The following is a 25,807-nucleotide window of genomic DNA, read 5'->3' on the forward strand; positions in this document are numbered from 1 at the left end:
GCACTGGCAAGACACTGTGATGGTTTACCGGCAGCAAACAAAACTAACTATTCTATTTATACTTATACTTTTTGGGGACTATGATCACTGCAATCCACAGCCTGTAATTTCCCTTTGGGAGTTGCACCTTTGAACCATCTGTATAACCTGGTGTTTTTGCAGCATCCTGAAGGACTAAGTGAACTGGACTCTCAAAAATGCAGGTGTGGGCCGTGGCAGCCATTGCTGGAATGGATTTGGGGGCCGGATCAAAGCAGTGGGTCTTGGGCCCGAAAGTGAAAATGAACCAATATTTGGCCATTGCTGGAGCGGATTTGGGACTAGGTTGAAGCAGTGGGGCCCAAGAGTGAAGAACTAACCAATGTTTGGCCGATTCAAGTGATTCAAGAGATGACCCAGATTAAAAAGATCATGGCGTTAAGGCCGAGAGCAAAGGATGAGCCCATGAACACTACCTCACTACTTCTTTCCCCTCTTTTTGAACTACTTATTTAATTTAACTAGATAGATCTTATTGTAATTCACAGTTTTATTATGTATTGCTATGCACTGCTGCTGCCTAACCACAAGTATCAGTGATAATAAACTGGATTCTGATTCCTGTTTCTGACATGAAAGTAGGAGGTATTGTTGATAGTGAAGAAGGTTATTGAAGATTGAAGGGGGATCTTAATAAATTGGGAAAATGGGCTGAAGAGTGGCGAATTGATTTAAATACAGATAAGTGTAAGGTAACACATTCTGGAGTGTCAAACCAGCATGGGATTTACACCACGAATGGTAGGTGATTAGAACAGAGGAATACAAGGGATTAGTTTATTGAAAGCAGTGCTACAGTTAGGGTGGCAAAAAAGGCATTTAGCATGCTAGTCTTCATCAGTTAGGGCACCAAGTATAGTGGCCTATGTTGCAGTTATACAAATTGTTGGTGAGGCCACACTTGGAGTACTGTGTTCAGTTTTGTCACCCTGTTACAGTGATATCTTAGTTAAACTGGAAAGAATGCAGAGAAGATTTACAAGAAAGCTACCAGGATGAGAGGGAGTGAAGGCTAAGCTTGGTCTTTATTCCTTGGAATATGGGAGAATGAGCAGCGCCCTGATTGAAATATTTACAATTATGAGAGGCAGAGGCAAGATAGATGGTAACAGCCTCTTCCCCAAGGTAGAGCAGTCAAAAACCAAGGGGAAGAGATTTAGGGTAAAAGAGGTCAGAATTCAAAGGGACTTGAGGGGCACATTTTTCACGCAGAAAGTGGTAAGAATACGGAATGAGGAGGTGCTTGAGATAGGTTTTAAAAAAAGCATAATTTAAAGAAGGACTTGGATAGGTACATACAGATGCAAGTGTTAGAGGGATTTGGCAGGTGCCATGGTTGCATTGACTCATTGTGTGCTGTATTGCTATATGGCTTTCTAATATATTGAAGAATATAAGGAAAAGTTGGATATGAATTGCTGAATAGATAACTCCCCTTTTAAATCTGCTTAAAAATAAACCAAAAGTGTTCTGCTACAAATTGAAGAGGCTAGTGAGAAAATTGTCAGTTTTGCTGGCACTAGACAGTGTGACTTCTTCATTTGTAATACTGTACACTCAGTTAATATTGTCACATGTGAAACAACTTTAATACAAACACATTTGAATTTGATACCCTTGAGCTGACTGACATTGCAAGGACAGAAAATAATCACATTAAATTATGAACATACAAGTTTAATTCACATTGTATAACTTAAGTACTTTCAATTAATTCAGTAATATATCTGCAAAGCTCATTAAACAAACAGCTTTTTAAAAAGCAAAATAAAACAAGGTTAAAAGCTTCAAAAAGAAATGCAATAGCTAGAAACTAGAAGATCAGAATTTACATACTGTATTCCTTTATTTTACTGAAATCAAGATTTTCCTGCTTGGTAAACTTCCTAAAAGTGCCCTATAAATGTAAATGCTGACAATCCTCAAATTTTGACCTGCAGCTACATTATAATTTCACATTTATTGAAGTTAAAATAATCAACTTCATTTTGATTTATTTGGTTGGAAAAGCAAACTTTTTATAGTGAAATGAATATTAGTTTCTGGTTATAGATCTTCAAAACAAATGTACATACAAATCAAATCGAAGATTCTGGCGCTCTTCAAAGAAGTAATCTAGAATGAATTTTTTCACAAAGTCTGGATTCAAAGTATTGTCAATAGCTTCTGTTCTTCCATACTGTAAACAGAAATGCATGAAATAAGTGGTGCCATAAAATAACCAGTCGCATTATTCATATGGCAAATGCATGACAAGTATCAAGTGGTAAAATCTGTGTTTGTATAAAACAATGAATTAGCCCACATACTGAATCCAAGTGTCCAAATTTAAACTATATTTTTCATTTAGTGCAATGGTAAAATTGCATTCATGAAGTACAAATTGGTTTTACTGCCATAGATAAAACTATACATTAAATACCAGATATGCCAATTACAAAAGGTGTGGAGGTTAATTGAAAATTGAAGACTTAACTCAAAGTTGAGCTTGATGTTAGGGAATTTAACAGAGATTTCAAAGCATTATCTCAGTAGTAACATGCGCACAAACCAGAATGGTAGAGTTTCAATGTTGTGGGCCTGAAATTACGTTAAATGTTTGCTTTCTTCATAAAAATACCTTGCATATTGCTAAATGTCAAATCTGACACAATCCAAAGCAATTTACAACTTGAAATATAATCTTTAAGAAATCTGCCGTAAAAATATTCTTTCCTTTAATGAGCACTACATGCAAAACTGCAATAATCAGCATAGTTATGAAGGTATCGGAACACCTGGCTGTAATTGAAATCTGTTAAATTCCCCAACATCAAGCTTAACTTTGAGTTAAGTCTTCAATTTTATAATTCTAAGAAACTTTAAAATTTATAGAATTGTTACATATGGATGAATAGATGTTTGTTAATATTAAACAAATACAAAGCTTTTTGAAACACGCTAATTTTTATCTTTACTGCTAATAAAATGACCCAATTTCAGCAATCTCAAACAGCTGTGACAAGCACAGTTCATGTAAATTCTCAACAGTGATTAATTCAATACTGGGCTGAGGGTAAACTTTGCTGCTTAGTGTCACAATTTCATGCAAATTTTACCAAAAAGTTAAAAAAAAATAAGACTAGAAAGATGTACAAGCAGGAAAAACAATTTCCTCTAGCTAGATAGCATTAACTATTGTGCCTTTCACACTACAGTGTGAATTTTCCATAATTTTTCCACACATCATGATTACCAAGGCATTATACAATAATCATGTTCATAAAGTAGTCCCAAAATAGTTGTGATTATGTGAGATAAACGTTTGCCAAGACATCATGGATAAATAGGCTACTCTTCCTCAGAGATTATTTACCTCTAATTAGTATCTCAACCAGACAATAGAATTTCCATAGAAATGTCATTCTAATTTTTTGCTCTCAGATGCACAAAACATGTTTGAACCCAGGACCTTGCAAGGAGAGAGGTCTTGCCTTCTAGGAACTGGATCCCTTTGAAGACAATAAGAAAACCCTCCACCCTGAAACATTGTGTAAAGCATTGGATGCTGTAGGTCTAATCTCACACACGTAGACACAGGCCGATTTCATTAGCACATCATCAGATTAACAGAAATCCCACCCCAAAGATACGTGGGCAAATGCTCGCTCTCTCTCAAATGATTCAAAACAACAATCACTTTGTTTTTGAGAAACTTTTGGTATTAACTTGCTACAAAATAGTCTGATTTACAAAATTTACAAAATATCTACAAAATTCCCTCTGAGGAATTACTCTTAAAGACTCGATCTGTTTACCATGGTAAATCAATTTAATGATCACGTTGTTTCAGGTAGTATCAGCACTATAATCTGCATTACCTCTCGCCATTCTTTGTTTCCAACACCTTGTAGGTACAAAACGCAAACTGAAAAAAATAAACCAGACAAATGCAAAGGTTAATTACAAAATAAAAGTAGCGACATCCCAAGCAACAAACTTTATAGCTACTGCACACGGTATAAGAAAATTATACAGCATTTCCTTGAAAACAAACATTATATGCAATAATTCTAGTGACATGTCTTCTAATTACAACTATGCTTCATGATAAACATGTACCATTTTCTGGACATGGGAATATATTATGCCAAAATTCCTGCAAGGCATTTCATCTGACATTTTTTTTAAATTTACAACCTTTTACACAACACATTTTCTGGGTATGTAATATTTTTGTAAATCAAGAAATCACACGACTTTCAAAGATTTTTGTTATTGTAAAATTATCCACATTTCTTCAATTTTGCAGATCCACATAGAAAATTTGAATGAGCAGTTCATAAGTACAGAAGAAACAGTGCAGGCCTTTAATTAATGGCTTAAAGAAAACTCTGACGAGAGAAATAAATATCTTCATTTCATACAGTAAAAGTATTCTGGTGCAACTTTCTCTACATCAGTGAGATTTGACGTAGATTGGAGCACTGTTATCAAGCACTTTCATTCCATCCGCATCAAGCAAGAGTTTCCAGTGGTCAACCATTTTGATTCCAATCCCATTCTGACGTGTTGGTCCATGGCTTCCTCTACTGCCACAATAAGGCCATTCTCAGGTTGGAGGAGCAACATCTCATATTCTTTCTGAGTAGCCTCCAAACATGCCATAAACATCAATTTCTATAAAATTTGGTAATTTCTTCCCCTCCCCTTTCTTTCGTTTTCCATTTCAGCTTCCCCCCCCCACCCATTCACCTGCCTATTACCTCTTTCTGGAGCCCCTTCTCCTACCCTTTCTCCCATGGTCCACTCTCCTCTCCTATCAGATTCCTGCTTTGGCATTTTCCTACCTAGCTTCTCACCATCCTCCCTGCAGTACCCATCTACCTTCCCCCAGCTTCATCCATCAACTTCCAGCTTGTACTGATTTCCCTCTCCCCACCTTCTTATTCTGGCTTCCTGCCCCTTCCATTCTAGCCCCGATGAAGGGTCTTAACTCAAAACATTGACTCTTTTGTTCCTTCCCACTGATGCTGCCTGACCTGCTGGGTTCCTCCAGCACTTTATCTGTGCCACTCTGAATTTCCACCATTTGCAGAACCTCTTGTGTTTATAATGGCCTGCATAATGAGATTTGCAGAATTATGAAGATGAAATCTCCATATCTTTGTTTTTTTTGTGTACTATGTTGTAATTAAGAGTAATTTTGTCTTTGCACTGTTCTGCCATAAAACAATAAATGTCATTTCACAAAATCACAAGACAAAGGAGCAGAAATAGGCCATTCGGCCCACCGAGTCTGCTCCGCAATGATAAACGCAATTTTGATATTATACATTCCTGCTGCTAACCTCTCTGTCAATGCAAATGAGATTGTTCTACAAACCAGTAACCAACTTTATAAGAACTAATGAAGAGTCCCGGACCCAAATCATTAGTTATTTTTCTTCCTATAGATACTGCCTGACTTGTCGAGTGTTTCCAACATTTTGTGTTTTTAATATAGGGACAACTATTGTTTTTCTAACTCTTCCATGAGACACACTCTACCTGTAGTTGATGAAAAAGTAGGCCCCTCTGAGCAGACAGAGACCAATTAGCGCCCATTATCACTACGGCAAAGCCTCCTGCCTTTTACACTAATATGAACTGCTGATCCCCCATATGATTCAGAAATGAATACGATGACCACATCATCATTACCATCTTCAAGGGATTGCACACTTAGAATTGTGTCTGAGTGAAACTGTGTCACATTTTTAAAGAGCTATCTATACTGGGGAGCAAGAAATGGTAAGCTCATTGATTTATGTAGTTTTACCCAAGTTTTCTCATCTGTCAATCCACACCCTGTAACGTTCAATCTAAAAAAAGTCTGGAACCTGCAGCTTTCTGCCACTGTGTTTAGCCTGACCACACATTCAAACTTTCCCACTTGACCCAGGCTGTAAAACTTGGACACTTACGAATGTTTCATATGTCTCCAGCCCTACCAGCAGCAACAGTATCACCTTCCTTGTTGAGCTTTGAGTTGCAGTGTCCATAAATGGGATCTTGCCACCTGCCATCAGTAGCATTTCCACTTATGGCTTATGCAGGCTAGATAGCCACAAGTGTCTCTTCAGCTCACTAATGTATCCATCACATCTGCTGTCTGATTTTATCACCAAGCAAATGAGAGAACCCCTTTCTTTGATGAAGGATCTCAGACCCAAATGATCAACCTGCTTCTCTTTCCACAGACACTGCATGACCTGCCTAATATTTCCAAAATAATTTATTTTCACTTCACATTTCTAGGCCTGCTCTTTTTCTTTTCAAACCACATTCTTGCTTACTGCTCTGCTACAATGAGCACTGCCATAAAAAAGTAGCATCCGCCATCAAGGACTCCCATCATCCAGACCGTCTTCTCTTCACTCGCACTGTTGCCATTGGGAAGGAGGCACGGCAGCAGCCTTATGACCCGTACTACCAGCTTCAGGAACAGTCCTTACCCCTCAACCATCAGGCTCCTGAACCAACATGGATAACTTCACTCACCCCAACACTGAACTATTCCACAACCTATGGACTCACTTTCAAGGACTCCACAACTGTCGATCTCGGTATTATTTCTTTACTTTTTGTATTTGTATAGTTTGTCCTCTTGCACTTTGGTTGTTTGCCAGTCTTTGTGTGTAGCTTTTCAATGATTCTTTTATACATCTTTGTTTTACCGTGAATGTCTGGAAGAAAATGAAATCTCAGTGTTGTACATGATGACATCTACGTACTTCGATAATAAATTTATCTTGAATTTTGTTACTTCCCCAAGGAGAAACATTGTAAACCCAGTGCTGATGTGGAGTTTCCTCTATTGAAGGTAATGACTTTCAATTAAACAATGCATCAGTTATACTACATATTATAAACTCACATCTTGAAGATCAACTTGTATTTCTAAACTTAGATTGAAGATAAACTTATTTGATTGAGGGAAGAGAAGGAATTCTGGTGACCAGGGTACATGAGGTTAATGAATGGTGGTCAGGCAGATGCAAATTGTGAGCTGGAGACCTGTAATCACCGGTTCAAAATCAGATTATTTATTGAGATACAACGCAGAATAGGCCCTTCTGACGCTTCAAGCCACACCACCCAGCAATTCCCCAATTTAATCCTGGCCTAATCATGGAACAATTTGCAATGACCAATTGACCTACCAACTGGTAGATCTTTGGCATGTGGGATTAAACCAGCGCACCTGGACGAAACCCACACAGTCACAGGGAGAAAGTATAAACTCCTTACAGACAGTGGTGGGAATGAAGAGAAATTAGTTGTTTTGCAGCAGTACTACTGTGCAAAGATATGACAATCTCTAAATCATATAAAAAAATAATTAATGCAAAGGAGAAATAAGGTAGTGGCCCTGATGGTAGAGGGGAAGAAGATGCTCTTGAGATAGTGGGGGTGGGGGGGGAGTTAGTCAATTAGGATGGGATCCAATGGTTGGGCTTCACACCCAAGGAAAATTAAGAAACAGTGACTGTGAGAAATTGAAAGATTGGGCAAGGTTATGTGTTCCAAGAAGAAACTAATGGCGGCGGGGGTAAACAAACTAAAGAGAGTCTAGCACAACTGGGCCAGAGCAAGACCCACTTTACAATTCAGTGCTGAAAGACTATAAATACAGACACCGCTGAACCCTGCCATCAACCTTCAGTTTCTGGTGTTCCAAAGAAGCATGACCAATCCAGAAAATGAATAATGCCAGCAAATACAATTCATGACAAGAAATCACTAGTTAAATGTCTGCAGTGGCATGAAACAACCCAAATGTCAATGCAATCTGCTTTCCATTCTAAAGAACATCCATTTTTATATGCATGGCAACATAATCAAATATCCAGGATATCAGACATCCCACCTCTCCTGGAAGTTCTGGGAGTTTCCCGCATATTGATAGCAGCTGCATGGCGGGGGGGGCGGGGGGGAGGGAGGGAGGGAGAGGGAGAGGGAGAGGGAGAGGGAGAGGGGAGAGGGAGAGGGAGAGGGAGAGGGAGAGGGAGAGGGAGAGGGAGAGGGAGAGGGAGAGGGAGAGGGAGAGGGAGAGGGAGAGGGAGAGGGAGAGGGAGAGGGAGAGGGAGAGGAGGGGGGAGGGAGAGAGGAGGGGGGAGGGGAGAGGAGGGGGGAGGGGAGAGGAGGGGGGAGGGGAGAGGAGGGGGGAGGGGAGAGGAGGGGGGAGGGAGGGGGAGGGAGAGGGGGGGAGGGAGAGAGGGGGGAGGGAGAGAGGGGGGAGGGAGAGAGGGGGGAGGGAGAGAGGGGGGAGGGAGAGAGGGTGAGAGAGGGAGAGGGGTGTTTAGTATCTTGCAGCGCCATGGCAGAGTGTTCCAAAAAAATATATAAAACGTACTTCACCCCAGACTACACTAAAGTGTACCTCTGCCTAATAGGGGTAAAAAATAATGACAGTTTTGCTCACTGCACTGTTTGCAACAGTGACTTTTCCATTGCCCATGGTGGGTTAAATGACTGTAAAAGACATGTTGAGGTGAGTTTAACCGGTGTCATTCATTCATTAGCATAGCTAACGTTATTTAAACTAGCTGGCGAGCTACTAAGGAGCTACTCTATTGATGTCCTATGTGATGAGGCCAAACTCCCTGTAGACTTGCTTAAAGTTGTAATAGAATAAAAAAATGACTATGATAATATAAGTACATATTTTATGAGGTTGAGACTTCTGGCAAAATGCTCAAATCTGCCAAGCAAGCCACATCACAGTACAAGGAAAGTTTGCAAAAGAAATAGAAAAGCTATTTGCATTAGCATTTAGCTATTAGCATTGAGACTGCCAACAAAACACTCAACAAGGAATATATAAGTAGTTTCAATATGTAATCAAATAAATTGTGTTCTTTCATAATCAAATGTCCTGTATGCATACACCCTTGGAGGTCAACCGGAGGGGAGGGGGTGGTGGTGCTACCTCCCTGAAATGAGTTTTTGCAGGGTGGGATGTCTGAGGATATTCACTTTGTCGGGAACTAAATGTGCCATGTTTACATCTTAACCCTTCAAAAAAATAGCTCAGGAATGTTGTTGAATGAATTTGCAATACCAATAAACGTATCAACTTTCCATCAACAATCTATGTTTCCTTTTCTAACAGTCAACAAAGAGCCCACGGTTTAAAATGATTGCCGATCTCTCCTATACACAAGGTAAATTCCAGTCCTGCCTGCAGGAAGTGCTTTGACCAAGACATTTAATAGAACAAACAAACCTATTCACAATGTTTCACAAACTGGAGAAACCTGTTCTTTAGATAAGGAGGATTGTTCAAAAGTTTAGCAAACTGCAATTGCACAGGATACACACCTGTTACTGAAAGCTCTGAGCATGTGGTGCAAAGGAAACTCAGCAAACGGAAGGCAGAGTTTTCAAGAAAGGCTGATAGTCAAATGGGAAGAACCTTGTGAAGATACCACAACTAGTTGAAGCATCTGATATAGAACACTGCAGTACTGTACAGGCCCTTCGGCCCACAACATTGTGCTGACCTTTTAACCTTATCCAAGATCTATCTAATCCTTCGCTACATAAACCTCCATTTTGTTATCATCCAAGTGCCTAAGAGTCTTTTAAGTGTCCCTTATTTGTCTCTACAGCCAACCATAGCAAAGAGTTCCACACACCCACCACCATCTGTATTTAAAAAAAGTACCTCTGACATCATCCCTATACTTTCCTACAATCACCTTAAAATTATGTCCCCTTGTATTAACCACTTCCTCCCTGGGGAAATGTCCACTCCATCAATCCCTCATCATCTTGTTCACTTCCATCAAGTCACCTCTCATCTTCCTCTGCTCCAAAGGAAAAAGCCCCAGCTCACTCAACCTATCCTCATGAGACATGCTCACCAAACCAGTCAGCATTCTGGTAAATCTCTTCTGCACCCTCGGCAAAGCTTCCACATCCTCCCTATAATGAGGTGACTAGAACCAAACACAATATTCCAAGTGTGGTCAAAAGAGGAGTTTATAGAACTGCAACATTAACTTGCGGCTCATGAACTCATTCCAGTGACTAGTGAAGGCCAACACACCATACACCACCTGAGTGACAATTCTGAGGAATCTGGACTTTGAGCTCTGTTCCTCCACACTGATAAAAATCCTGCCATTAACCCTGTATTCTGCCTTCAAATTTGAACTTCTAAATTGAATCACATCACGCTTTGCCGGTTTGAACTCCATCTGCCACTTCTCAGCCCGGCTCTACATCCTGTCAGTATCCTATTGTAACCTACAACACCCTTCTACACTTTGCACACCACCAACCTTCATGTAATCTGCAAATTTACTAACCCACCCTTCTACTTCTTCACCCAAGTTGTTTATATAAAAAAAATCACAAAGAGCACGGGTCCCAGAACTGATCCCTTTGGAAAACCACTGGTCACTGACCTCCAGGCAGAATACATTCTATCTACAACCACTCTTTGTCTTCTATGCGCAAGCCAATTCTGAATCAACACAACCAAGTTTCCGTGGATATAATTTCTCCTGACTCACTGAATGAGCCTATATTGGGGAACCTTATCATATGCCTTACTAAAATCCATATGAACCACATTCAATACTCTATCTTCATCAATGTGCTTTGTTACATTCTCAAAGAATCGTGAGGCATGACATGCCCCTCACAAAGCCATATTGACTATCCCTAATCAGATTATGTTTCTTCAAATGCTCATCAGTTCTATCTCTAAAGATCTTCTCCAATAATTTACCCACAACTGAAGCAAGACTCACTGGTCTATAATTCCCAGGGTTATCCCTACTGAACAATTGCCACCCTCCGATCATCTGGTATTTCTCCTGTGGCAGGTGAGGACACAAAGCTCATCCCCAACGGCACAGCAAATTCTCTTGCTTCCCATAGTAACCTGGGATGTGACCCGTCTGGCCCAGGATTGTATCTATCCTAATGTTTTTCAAAAGTTCCAGTACATCCTCTTTCTTAACATTGATATGTTCTAGCATACAAGCCTGCTTTAACCTGCAGGCCCATTTGTCAAAGTCCTCGTTATTGGTGAATACTAAAGTATTCATGAAGGAACTTTCCTATCTCTTCTGACTCCATGCACGTTTCCTCTTCCATCTCCAATCGCTCCTACCCCCCACTCTAGTAATCCTCATGTGCGAAGAACGGGTATAAAATGCCTTGAGATTTTCCTTAACCCTATTCGCCAAGGCCTTCTCATGCCCCCTTCCAGCTCTTCTAAGTCCATTCTTCAGTTCCTTCCTGACTATTTTGTCATTCTCTATAGCCCCATCTGATCTTTGCTTCCTAAAGCTTCTTTCTTCCTCTTGACTAGATGTTCCACATCTCTCACCAACCATGGTTCCTTTACCCTACCATCCTTTCCTGCCTCAATAGAGCAAATATTTCCAGACCACATTCAAGTACTTCCTAAACAACCCCTTTATTTCAATTGTGCATTTACCCAATTTACACTAAGTTCCTGCCTAATACCATTATAATTCCCCCTCCACTAATTATTTTCCAAAATATCTGCTCCTATCCAGGTCCAAAGCTATGGTAAAGATCAGGGAGTTGTGGTCACTGCCTCCAAAATGTCACCTGACCTGATTCACTACCTAGCACAAGATCAGGTCGGCCTGTCCACATATTGTGTCAGGCGTTCTTCCTGGACACACCTAACAAATTCCAGCACATTTAAATCTTTTGCTTGGAGGTACAATCATTATTAGGGAAGTTGCAGTCACCCATGACAACAACCCTGTTATTTGGCGCTTCCCAAAATATGCCTCCTGAACTGTTCTTCAGTGTTCTTCAGTTTTGGAGGGGATGGAGGTGTCCACAGAATACTCCCAATATATGATCTCAATATATGATCCCTTCATGATGTCCTCCCTTTATGTAGCTGTGATCATATCCTTGATGCTACTCCCCACCTCTTTTACCTCCCTCCCTGACCCTTTCAAAACATCTAAACACTAGAACATCCAGCAGCCATTCCTGCCTTTATGACAGCAGAGTCTCTGTAATATTATAGTTCCTTGAAATGGCCCATGCACGAGGCTCATGACCTTTATTCCTCATATTTCTTCCAATAAAATATATGCACTTCAACCTATCCCACCGACTGCAATTTTGCCTTCTCAACTGCCTGTTCTTTCTCACAGTCTCTCTACATCTGGCATCTAACTGTATTGACCAATTGCTTCATCCTTTGACCTATCCCTCTGGTTCCCATCCCTCTGCTAAACTTACTTAAGCCCTTTCCAAAAGCTCAAGCATACCTGCCCACAAAGATGTTGGTCCCCTTTGACTTCAGCTGCAACCTGTTCTTTTTGTAATGTCATACCTTCCCCAGAGGAGATCCCAATGATCAACAAATCTGAAACCTTACCCCCTGCACCAGTTCCTCAGCCATACGTTCACCTGCCAAACACATAATCCTATTTTTAGTCTAATAGGACGTGGTACAGGCAGCAGTCCAGAGTTTACTAACCAGCTGCAGAAAGGAAAGACATTGTACCAATACGTACTACGACTTCTGCCTTTTCATTGTCCTCCTTTAGTATGCTGTGAACCCAATCTGATACGTCCCTGACCCTGGCACCTGGGAGTCTCTTTCGCACCAACAAAATCTCCTGTCTCCTCCCCTAATTACCGGATCCCCAATCACTGCTACTCTCTTCTCCCCACTTCCCTTGTCAGAGACCTGGTCATTGCAGCTTTCCTTTGTAAGTCATTCATTCAGTAATATCTAATTGTTATTGGGGGCCACAGTGGTGCTCTGTATTCATTATCTGCCTAATCCCTTTCTCTCTCCTGACAGTCACCAAGGTTCTTGCCTCCTGCAACTTCAATGTGACTACCTCTCTGTAGTTATTATCTGTCACCTCATTATCCTGTACGAGTTAAAGATCATCTAACTGCAACTCCAGTTCGCTAATATGGTCTGTAAAGACTTGCACCTAGATACACAGATCACAGACATAGCTATCAGGAAGATTGGGGGCCTCCCAGATCTCCTACATCTGGCATGAAGAACACACCACTGACCCAGGATCCATTCTCACTACTCTAGCGAGGCAAAGACCTAAAGAACTCTAGCATTAATAGACAAAGAAAGAAACTTACCTTAGCCTTAACCTCTCCTCACTGATGCCCCTTGAGCCAAAGCCTCAGCTCCTACAATGGTCACTCCACTTAAAACTAACCATTTTATTGGCCCTTGCCAAGTGCCTAATAAACCGTGATACCCCAAGCCCAGCACAAAGTTCCAAAACACCCTACTTACTTTTTAGATCTTGTGCTCGCTTCACCATAGACAAGCGACTGTTCTAACTTTTAATTTAAGTATGTCTAACTTCTATTTAACTATTTTTGTTGAAAATTATATTTTGAACATTTTGACCTTTAATTACAGGGGAATGATGAATTGGCAGATGGAATTGTTCTGTAAAATTATTCATGTGGTCCACTGACTAGAATGGAAGAACTGACAAGGCAAAATCAAATGAGAAATGAGGACACTGAAATCTGTCATACGGAAAGATGAGATAAGTGGTCAAAAATTGTGGAAATGATAAAAACGATTTTAGATAGGCAATGATTGCAGCTCCACTTTTAAAAAATAAGGTACATACAGATAAAAAAGAAACCTTGTACTTCCATGCTATACCAATCTGACTGCCCTAGTTCAAAATGAAAATAGCTCGGAAATAGCAAAGGATGAAATACTGAGCTGTGTGCCATCTTTGGCTTGCTAATTAAAGACTTCTTTGCTTTTGCCATACGTTCTTTGCAAGCAACCATGGTAACAAAAAATTTGAGAAAAATGCATCTATTTTATGAATCTAATGTTTGGAAGCACAAAGTAAACATGTTACTGCTAATATGAACTAAATTTCACTTAAGTAGAAATAATAGTTCTTTAATTCTAGAAGGGTGTGGATTTTATTTTTAATCTTGAAAAATGAATTACCTTTTAGTTTTCTCCTAGCCCTGTTGTAGGCTACCCTCAAATAATCAAAGTAACAATCTTTTTCAAAAGTAATAATTTCTACAATATCATTCTTAGTTTATTTTATTGAATTAAAGCTCCAAAACATCCTGCTTAGTTAACTTAATTCGTATAAAATCACCCTCACTGATTGAAATCTACTTAGCGTGAACTTGCATAAGAAAGATTATTCTTTCTGTTTAACTAACAAGTATAAATGGCAAGTTAAGAATAATAGCCTTATTATTCAAATTAAAATAGATGTTATAATATATGCACAAACTGTGGAAAGCTTGTAAAGAATGTGCAGAGGTTTGGAATTATGACAACGGGTTAGTTGCAATTGAGTGTATTTTTACGAGACAGGAGACCATTTGGCTGATTAAATCACATTGGCTGCCAATCAAACACTTATTTCCTCCTTTTTATTCCTCTGCAGCCTACTCCCCTACACATGCCCACCAGCTCCCTTTTGATTTCATTTGCTATATTAATGAGTGATGTTCAGAAGGCCTTTGACAAGGTGCCACACATAAGGCTCCTTAACAAGCTAAGAGCCCATGGTATTACAGGAAAGACTCTAGCATGATTAAAGCAGTGGCTAATTGGCAGGAGGTACAGTGGGAATAAAGGGAGCCTTTTCTGGTTGGCTGTCAGTGACTAGTGGTGTTCCACAGGAGTCTGTATTAGGACCGATTCTTTTTTTTATGTTATATGTCAATAATTTGGAGAATGGAATTGGTGGCTTTGTTGTAAAGTTTGCAGACAATATGAAGATAAATGGAGGGGCAGGTAGTTTTGAGGAAGTAGAGAGGCTACAGAAGGACTAGATTCAGAGAATAGGTAAAGAATTGGCAGATGGAATACAGTGTTGGGAAGTGTCTGGTCATGAACTTTGGTAGAAGAAATGAAAGGGTTGACTATTTTCTAAATGGACAGAGAATACAAAAAAAAAGAGGTGCAAAGGGACTTAGAAGTCCTTGTGCAGGATTCCCCAAAGGTTAATTTGCAGATTGAGTTGGTGCTGGGGAAGGCAAATGCAATGTTAGCATTCATTTCAAGAGGACTAGAATATAAAAGCAAAGATGTAATGTTGAGACTAGATAAAGCACTGGTGAGGCCTCACTTGGAGTATTATGAGCAGTTTTGGGCCCATTATCCTAGAAAGGATGAGTTGAAACTGGAGAGGGTTCAAAGGAGCTTCACAAAAATGATTGCAGGATTGAATAGCTTGTCATATGAAGAACATTTGATGGCTCTGAGCCTGTATTCACTAGAATTCAGAAGAATGAGGAATGACCTCATAACTGAAACTTATTGAATGGTAAAAGGCCTTGATAGAGTAGATGTTTCCACTGGTAGGAAAGTCTAAGACCAGAGGATATAGCTTCAGAATAGAGGGACATCCTTTTAGAATGGAGTTGAGGAGGAATTTTTTTTTTTAGCCAGAGAGTGGTGAATCTGTGCAATTCTTTGCCAGAGGCAGCTGTGGAGGTTTGCCTTTAGGTATATTTAAGGCAGGCGTTGATAGATTCTTGATTGATCAGGGCATGAAGGGATCTGAGGAGAAGACAGTAGATTGGGGCTGAGAGGAAAATTAGATCAGTCGTGATGAAATGGTGGAGCAGACTCAATGGACCAAAAGATCTAATTCTGTTAGGTCTTATGGTCTTACATCATCACCAATTCATTTACCAGTGCAACTTTGGGATATCAGAAACCCAAGTACCTGGTGAAAACCATACTGAGACAACACCAACAGATAAGATAGAACCTGGAACGCCCAAAGCTGCAAGGCAAAGGCATTAACTGTGCTTCCTGCGTAGCTCATGCTAGTATAGCCAGAACTTTGCGTTTTCCATTGTTTCCACAATTTGCATCTCCCACTGGCTGTACTCCTTGTGCAACACACCCTTATCTAACTAACCTGGCGAGCAAGCAGCCTGCTACAAGATCCGACTCTTTAACCAGACAAGGTTGTGGAAAAGTAGTTCAAGGGAACAACCAGACTGCCCTCGCCATCTGACCTCATTTTTGTACTATTACAAAACATTACCCAAGAATTCTATTCTTCCTTGCATATAGAGAAGTAAATATACTTTGCAGTTGTAATTCTTACATTTTAAAATTATTTCCTTCCACTCAGCAACATTCTAAGTTCCTGTCTGCACAATGAACTAAAAGACTGGAGAGCCCCAAAAGAACAATTCACTTGAGGCTTAGTGATACTCTACACTCTTTATATGGCGGTTATTCTCAAATGGGAAAATAAGCTATTTAGATAAATTAAAGCAAGAAAAAAAGTGACAAGGCTTATCCATACCTGATGGATTTTCCTAGGAAATGAATAAGGAGCGAGCAATATTCTTTTCCCCTTCACAGCAAGGCTTCCACACAGTAACTATTGATAGACTCTTAAAAATAGCATTGCTTAGAAGGAGGTCTGAAGTGCATTAATCATATTATTCATGATGAGATGAGTAACTCCTCAGGGTTTAATCACAAAAATGCTTGGAAAAAAATAAAAAATACAATTCTAGTAATAAAATCAAGTTCAGACAGCAAGATCAAATTCAGCTCAAAAATTACTTAGAATACAAGTTATTGATTAAAATTATTTTAGGGAAAATTGGGAATGTGCATAGAATCTATTTCTTCCCATTTCAGATGTGACATTGTCCCCCCTGATTGGGGGGGGGGGCGGGTAGGGGAAGTGGAGGGGGGGGGAAAGGGAGTGTCATTTTGCTTCTCACACTGGTCTTGCAGAGTGTTAGCCTAAATTTGCAACCTAGAATGTCATCAACGCTTCTATGACAGACATCCCACCTCTCCCAGAAGTTCCGGGAGTCTCCCGCAAATTAATAGTGGCTCCCTGATGCCCGCAAATCATACACAATGTCCCGGAAATTGATTTTTTTGAGAGCGAGCGTGAGAGAACGCGCGCAAGAGAGTGAGAAAGCGAGTGCAAGAGCAAGAAAGCAAGCGCGAGAAAGCGAGCGCGAGTGAGAGCGACCGTGAGAGTGAGAAAGCAAGTGCGAGAGAGTGAGAGCGAGAGAGAGAGCAAGAGCAAGAAAGCAAGCGCGAGTGAGAGCAACGAGAGAGCGCGAGAGCGAGAGAGTGAGAACAAGAAAGCAAGCACGAGAGAGAGCGAGAGGAAGAGTGAGAGGGTTCCAAAAAAAGTCACAGTGGCAGAGTGTTCCAAAGAAAATATAAAACTTACGTCACTCCAGACTACACTAAAGCGTACCTCTGCCTAATAGGGGTCAAAAATAATGACAGTGTTGCTCGCTGCACTGTTTGCAACAGTGACTTTTCTATTGCCCATGGTGGGCTAAGACTGTAAAAGACATGTTGAGGTGAGTTTAACAGGTGCCATTCATTCATTAGCATAGCTAACACTATTTAAACTAGCTGGCTAGCTGCTAAGGAGCTACTTCATTGCAGACATCCCACTTCTCCTGGAAGTCTCCTGCAAATTGATGGTGCTACCTCCCCGAAATGAGTTTTTGCAGGGTGGGATGTCTGCTATGATGAACTTCAATAAGTAATACTAGGAAAGCTTTAGGCATTTAAAATAATTCTGGAGCTGGACATTTTGGAATATTGAGGTTTGCCTGGATGAATCCAAACAACAAGGGACACTTGCGGAATGGACAAATGTACTTTGATAAAAAAAAATGGAATTGAACAAATATTTTTGAGTAGACGGGTTACAGTGCAAAACACTTCTCATTTTGCAAAATGCACTCCAGTTTTAAACATGAGTGACATTTACCTGGAATCACATGGTGCCATTCAATTTCAACCTGACTTGTCATTCTTTCTCCCTCCCCCCCCCCCCACTATGTAGTACAGATTCAGGTCCAATCCTATCCAGATTTCCAGACTACTTAAGACAAGACTGCTTCTGAATGCTCAGCAGGGCAGAAAGAGTCATTATTGATACCACGGACCAAGCTTGGACCAGAAAAACTTGTCAGCTGTGCCACTATACATTTGGCAACAGCAGCATTGCTCTCACCAACCTGAAATGTTATTTTGACCCAAAATGCCAGCTCCACTTAAAATATCAGTTTAATTATGTTTCTTTCTCCAAAGATGTCATCTGACCTGCTAAGTGTTTCCAGCACTTTGTTTTCTTCTCACCAAACATTCATTTCAAAGAAAAATGTAGAACGGGGAAAACACAACAGAGGAATTAAACAGCAACTACGTCAAAATGAAAACAAAGACAGGGTCACAGTTAGGAAAATAAAACAAATAAGGAAATATAGTCATTAAAATGGAGAGAAATTTTTTTTAATTTTGAGGTGCCAAGGGATTTGGGAGTCCTTATGCAGCATTCTCTAAAGGTTAGTTTGCAGGTTGAGTCATTGGTGAAGAAGGCAAATGTAACGTTAACATTCATTTGGACTAGAGCTACGACGGTACAAGATAGCAGCTTCTTCTAGCTCATCTGTGGAAACAGCTTAATCTCTGTCTTTGATATCTCTTTTTTTTCCCCCTTTTCAAGTGTATAGAGCTCTGTCAGTGCCCTTGACCTGCAGCTGCACTCAAACTGGTTACTTACAGCAATGGTTCCCACTCCCTGGGCTTATCAACCAGCTGTTTTTTCTAGATCCCAAGGATGAAGCCTAGAAGTCGAGCATACCTTCAAGGTGCTGAGCTTTTGCAGTCTTGTGGATGAGCTGATTCTATACTGGAATCGCCAACTGAAGCGTCACAGGTGAAAACAGAATATCGTGAACAGCGGATCAGCTGTCAGCGGTCTCTGCATTTAGTGAATCTCTCTCTCTCTCCCTCCTGATTCTCGAGTTGGAGATCTCAGTTGTGGGTGGGGGGGGGTAGAAAGAGGAACGCGGCAGACTTTAACATTGCAATCAGCGAGTTTGAGTTTTTTGTTACTCTCCCCTCTCACTGTGTGACACCTCTCCGCCCTTTTATTGGGGAAAAGAGAGAAAGAGTCTATGGCATTTCAAATTGTCAGGTGAATGATTAGTTTTTGTTGGACTGCAGATCATAGTCTCTCTTGGGGGCTTTGATATTGCTTGCTTGGTGGGTGGAGGGGTGGAGGGTACTGAGGCTTTTTAATGTAAATAAGTGGGAGTGGGGTGGAGGAGGGTCATTGCATAACTGCTGCTTGTGCATGGGAGAGATGAGTAGTGGGGGCTTTGGGGTTCTAACATATTTACTGGTCACTTATTCTTTGAAATACCTTTCTGTTTTTGTGGATGTCTGTGAAGAGCAAGAATTTCAGGTTGTATATTGTATACATCTTCTGATATTAAATAGAACTATTGAACCCAGCTTTAGCTATCACCTGCCAACATATTCCTGCCTTCTTATTTGGCTTCTTCACCCTTCCTTTCCAGTCCTCACTCCCAAGCACAGACTAATTTTTCTCCACAGATGCTGCCTGACCTGATGAGCTCCTCCAGCATTTTGTGTGTGTTGCTTTGGATTTTCCGCATCTGCAAAATCTCCAGTGTTTAAGGAAAACAGTGGATTCCAGTTAAATGGGACACACTGAAACCAATACATTTTGGCCCAATTAAGCAGCCACCACAATTAGCTGAAGTTTCATGAAAATAGGTTAAAAAGCTATATTAGAAAATAGACAAATTAGTCTTTGACTAATAAACATAGATATTTAGAAAACCTACAGCACAATACAGGCCCTTCGGCCAACAATGCCATGCCGAACGTGTTCTTACTTTAAAAATTACCTAGGATTACCCAGAGCCCTCTATTTTTCTGAGCTCTGTGTACCTATCCAGGACCCTCTGAAAAGACCCTATTGTATCTGCCTCTGTCATATTCACCAGCAGCCCATTCCACGCACTCACCAATCTCTGCGTAAAAAACTTACTCTTGGCATCGCCTCTGTATCTACTTCCAAGCACCTTAAAACTGTGCCCTCTCGTGTTAGCCATTTAGCGCTAGGAAAAGGCCTCTGATTATCCAAACGATCAATGCCTCTCATAATCTTATACACCTCCATAAGGTCACCTCTCATCCTTTGTCACTCCAAGGAGAAAAGGCCGAGTTCACTCAACCTGTTTTCATAAGCCATTCTCCCCAATCCAAGCAACATCCTTGTAAATCTCCTCTGCACCATTTCTATTGTTTCCACATCCTTCCTGTAGTGAGGCGACCAGAAATGAGCACAGTACTCCAAGTGGGGTCTGACCAGGGTCCGATATAGCTGTAACATTAGCTCTCAGCTCTTAAACTCAATCCCATGGTTGATGAAGGCCAATGCACCATATGCCTTCTTAACCATAGAGTCAACCTGCGCAGCAGCTTTAAGTGTCCTATGGACATGGACCCCAAGATCCCTCTGATCTTCCACACTGCCAAGGGTCTTACCATTAATACTATATTCTACCATCACATTTGACCTATCAAAATGACCACCATCTCACACATATTTGGATTGAACTCCATCTACCACTTCTCAGCCCAGTTTTGCATCCTATCGATGCCCCGCTGTAACCTCTGACAGCCCTCCACACCATCCACAACACCCCCAACCTTTGTGTCATCAGCAAATTTACCAACCTATCCCTCCACTTCCTCATCCAGGTCATTTATAAAAATCACAAAGAGAAGGGGTCCCAGAACAGATCCCTGAGGCACACCGCTGGTCACTGACCTCCAAGCAGAATATGACCCATCTACAACCACTCTTTGCCTTCTGTGGGATCCACATGGCAAGGTTACTGTGGATCCTATGCCTTCTTACTTTCTCGATAAGCCTTGCATGGGGTACCTTATCAAATGCCTTGCTGAAATCCATATACACTCCATCTACTGCTCTACCTTCATCAACGTGTTTAGTCACACCCTCAAAAAATTCAATCAGGCTCGTAAGGCATGATCTGCCTTTGTCAAAGCTTTGTCCTAATCATATTATGCCTCTCCAAATTTTCATAAACCCTGCCTCTCAGGATCGTCTCCATCAACTTACCAACCACTGAAGTAAGACTCACTGGTCTATAATTTCCTGGGCTATCTCTACTCCCTTTCTTGAGTAAGGGAGCAACATCTGCAACCCTCCAATCCTCCAGAACCTCTCCTGTCCCCATTGATGATGCAAAAATCATTGCCAGAGTCTCAATCTCCTCCCTCGCCTCCCACAGTAGCCTGGGCTATATCTTGTCCAGTCCCGGTGACTTATCCAACTTGATGCTTTCCAAAAGCTCCAGTACATCCCCTTCCTTAATGTCCATATGCTCAAGCTTTTCAGTCCACTGTAAGTCATCCCTACAATCGCTAAGATCCTTTTCCATAGTGAATACTGAAGCAAAGTACTCATTGAGTACCTCACTATCTCTTCCGGTTCCATATACACTTTTCTACTGTCACACTTGATTGGTCCAAATATAAATTATATATTTAAAAGAACGACAGAATAAATTTTCAGAATCAGATTTACTATCACTACCATGTGTCATGAAATTTGTTAACTTAGCAGCAGCAGTTCAATGCAATACATAATATAGAAATAATAATAAGCAAATCAATTACAGTATATATATATATTGAATAGATTAAAAATCATACAAAAAATAGAAATAATATACAATAAAAAGTGAGGTAGTGTTCACAGGTTCAATGTTCATTTAGGAATCGGATGGCAGAGGGTAAGAACTTGTTCCTCAATCACTGAGTGTGCGCCTTCAGGCTTCTGTACCTCCTTCTTGCTGGTAACAGTGAGAAAAGTGAAACTATTGAAACTACTACAGTACTATAGAATTATGTATTAATTCCTAATAACTATCAACAGGGAGCTCATCTGGTGTATGCTAATGTGTTCTTTGGATTGACTGCAAATGAACTAAATCAGTGCAGTCACTTAGATAACGGACTGCCTTCAAACAGTACTTTCGACAATTGCATCCTCCAAATCTTCATTTCAATTGTAACATTCAAGATGATTGTCGATACCTTCAAATTCTTTGTATTTCCCAACTTTTGAAGTTGTGAAATCATTTTCCTTTTCACTCCCAGCTGCTTCTGGCATCTCCACACCTAAATGCTTGAAACTGCAGTGAGCAAAACAGTGCTGAATTGCCTTACTGTTTTACTCACCAACCGTCAGTGACAAAAATCACTGCTTTTCGAACACAAACACATAAGTGACGCTATTTAAAAACTGTACCCTCTAAGCACGGTGTAGTGTCTAACAGTCACAAGACTGACATTAGTTAGAAAACGCGTGGCAAGTCACCTACCCCAATTAAGTGGCATAATGTCCCAAATAAGCAAAGGGAATCCAAGCCATTTTCTGAATTTCCTTTTCCTCTTTAAGAGTTGTCCCAAGTAAGCGGCTGCCCCGAATAACCAATGGCCTAATTAACCAGAATCCATTGTACATGCGATTTGGTTTCTAACTAATGCTCATACAGTACAATGTAATAGATCTGAGAGATTATGAAAGCTGTTATCACATAATTGAAGGGAAGAGTTATGGCTGAGACAATAGGTTACTTAAGGGCAAATAAATCAAAAAGTAAATATTTGAACAGAAAGTAATAAATTTAGTTGACAGAAATCAGTCAAAAAATCTAGGACTGGAGCTTAAATTTGGAATAAACAAATAGTAGGGATACCAACAAGTGAAGGAGAATAATGGGGCCTTGGTGTGCATATCCTGAAATACCTCAGGTGGCAGGCAGAATGAGGAATGGTCCAAACAGGTACACGGCCAGAGAAAATGACAAGAGCTGAAATTTAAAAATAGGGACGCCAATGTTCAGGGTATAAAAAATATTTGGAAGAAAGCCAGCAAGTCTAACCAAGAGGTTAAACCAATCAACAAATTTAATTGGCGTTCATGATGCAGAAAGAAGCTTGGTAATAGACAGGTAGTGTTAAAGAAACCAGTAATGTAGGCTTGGGAAAGGCACGCTGAAAGGAGACTGCAGGCAAAGGTGATGATATTCTGTTCAGTCATGTGCACTACAGGCTGTTTACCTATTGTAAGAGCAGTGTACAGTGGTGAAAGGGTCACAGGCTTCTTCAGAGGGTAAGAAAACCAGGAATGGCTGTGCATGTCAGAGTAACAACAAAGCAAAACCAGGAACCCTAGGAAAAGCATATTCAAGGAACAAAGCACAAATAAGGAAAGCAAAGGGTGGTACAGTAGCATAGTTACTTATGCTTTACAGTACAGGCATCCCGAGTTAATTTCACACCGCAGTCTCTAAGGAGTTTGTACATTCTCCCTTTTCCGTGGGTTTCTTCCAGTTTTCTTCCACAGTCCAAAAACATACCAGCTGGTAGGTTAATTGGTCATTGTAAATTGTCTTGTGATTAGACTCAGATTACATCGGAGGTTGCTGAGTGGCACGGCTCGATGGGTCAGAAAGGCTTATTTGACTCTTTTCTCAATAAATAGAATAATGTTCCCAACTTTGTTCCCAGGTTTGTAAATATGCAATGTTCAGCAAGAAATCTTAATGACAAAGATGTGATAAGGGAATAAAGTCAAAGACAACATTTTTAGGAAGTAAATCACCTTCAGAACAAGAACTAATACAGTTGAAGAGTTACAGGGAACTTAAATAAAATGGGGAAAATTAGACTTGTGACAAACAGTCTACAATCAAATTTAATTTAAATTAGACAGGTAAAGCATAATGATGGAAGAAAATCATATGCCAAATGATTGAAACTAGCAGGTATAAATACACAAAAACAGTTATTTAAAGTATACTTTTATTTAAGGGAAAAGCCTGGGAACCATATCCTGTGAGTCTCACGTCAGTTGTAAGGAAGTTGCTGGAGAAAATTCTTAGAGACAGAATACATGAGCATTTGGACACCATGGCCTAACTAGGGAGAGCCAGCATGGCTTTGTGCGGGCCAGATCATATCTTACCAACTTAACTGAGTATTTTCAAACAAGATAACGAGAGATTGAGAAGGGTAGAGCAGTGGATGTTGTCTACATGGATTTTTAGTAAAACACTTGACAAGGTCCCTCATGGGAGGCTAATCCAGAAGATTAAGATGTATGGGGTCAGCAGTAAATTAGCTGCTTGGATTCGGAACTGGCTTGCACTTAAAACAGAGGGTAGTGATTGAACAGATTTATTCGAGCTGGAAGTCTGTAATTAGTGGAGTTCTGCAGGGAACCGTGCTGGGACCTCTGCTGTTTATGATGTGTATAAATGACCTGGATGAAAATGTGAATGGGTGGATTAGTAAATTTGCAGATGATACCAAGATTGGTAGTGTTGTGAATGGTACAGACGACTGGCAAAGAATAGAGTGTGATATAGATCAGTTGCATATATGGGCAGGGAAATGGCAGATGGAGTTTCACGCAGATAAATGTGAAGTGTTGCCCCTCGATAGGGCAAATGCAAGGAAACAGTACACTGTTGAGGGAAAGACCTTTAACAGTGTTGCTGAGCAGCGAGATCTGGGGGTCCAAGTTAATAGCTCCATGAAAGTGTCTACACAGGTCATCAGGGTGGTTAAGAAAGCTTATGGAATGCTTGCTTTTATTAGTCGAGGCATTGAGTTCAAAAGTCAAGACTTTTTAAAACTCTTAACTTTATAAAACTCTGGTTAGGTCACATCTGGAGTATTGTATACAGTTCTGGTCGCCTTACTATAGGAAGGATATTGAGGCTTTGGAGAGGGTACAGAAGAGGTTTACTAGGATGCTGCCTGGTTTAGAGGGCATGTGCTATCACGAGAGGTTGGACAAATTGGGTTGTTTTATTTGGAGCAGCGGAGGATGAGGGGAGAGCTGATAGAGGTTTATATGATCATGAGAGGCATAGGTAGAGTAAACATGGGGTAGCTTTTTCCCCAGGTAGAAATGTCTAATACCATTGAAGGTGAGAGGGGGTAGGTTCAAAGGGGATGTGAGGGGTAAGTTTTTTTTTTACTCAGAGAGTAGTGGATGCCTGGTATGGTGGTAGAGGAAAAAAATACATCAGAGGCTTTTAACAGACATTTAGATAGGCACATGAATGTCAGGAAGATGAAGGGATATGGACATTGTGTAGCTAGGAGGGATTAGTGTTTGGGTGTTTTTGATTTTTTTTTTTAGCTAGTTCAGCACAACACTGCAGGCCAAAGCACCTGTTCCTGTGCTGTACTGTTCTATGTTCTATGTTCTTATTTCTTATTTATTTATTGAGAAACAGGCCCTTCCAGCTCTTCAAGCCACACTGACCAGATTTAACCCAAGCCTCATCAGGAGACAATTTACAATGGCCAATTCACCTGCTAACCTGCATATGTTTGATCTGGGGGAGGAAACCGGAGCACCTGGAGGAAACCCACGCAGTCCCGGGGAGAACGTAGAAACTCCTTACAGACAGCAGTGGGATCTCAGTAAAAGTAACAGTTGAGAAGATAACTAGAAACTTCAAACAAAGCTACAAGACAGAACACATCCTTTTCACCTCCAGCCAGCCCATACCCATCGAATAACCCTCACCCTCTCCTCAATACAAACACACAGCCCTATTTCTGTATTAAGCAAGGGCAAGGAATCAAAAACAGAACAAGGGATAGGTAGATGGCAAATCAATAAATGTTATATGAATGATGAAACCAGCTATTGCATGTCCTCAAATCCCTAGAGTGGCAGGCAGGCGAATTGGGTGGTTGACAAGAATATGGGATGCTCTTACTTATTGGACAAGGCAATATGAGAGCAAAGGGATCATTCTAGAACTGCATAAAACACTGGGTACGCCACAGCTTTCAGATATCAATATACAGTGCTGA

General features: G+C 40.6%; 1 protein-coding gene across 1 annotated transcript in view; it reads right to left on the reverse strand.

Annotated features, from left to right (window-relative positions):
* The window catches only part of LOC134359358 (copine-8), a 338,437-nt gene that overhangs the window by 227,993 nt on the left and 84,637 nt on the right, over positions 1-25,807 (reverse strand). The window contains exons 3-4 of the mRNA XM_063072488.1: positions 3,900-3,946; positions 2,115-2,218 (exon numbers count right to left, since the gene is read on the reverse strand). Coding sequence (XP_062928558.1) covers positions 2,115-2,218; positions 3,900-3,946 — 151 coding nt within the window. The remainder of the gene's footprint in view (positions 1-2,114; positions 2,219-3,899; positions 3,947-25,807) is intronic.

This window comes from Mobula hypostoma, chromosome 20 (assembly GCF_963921235.1).
Source record: "Mobula hypostoma chromosome 20, sMobHyp1.1, whole genome shotgun sequence".
Classification (NCBI taxonomy): Eukaryota; Metazoa; Chordata; class Chondrichthyes; order Myliobatiformes; family Myliobatidae; genus Mobula; species Mobula hypostoma.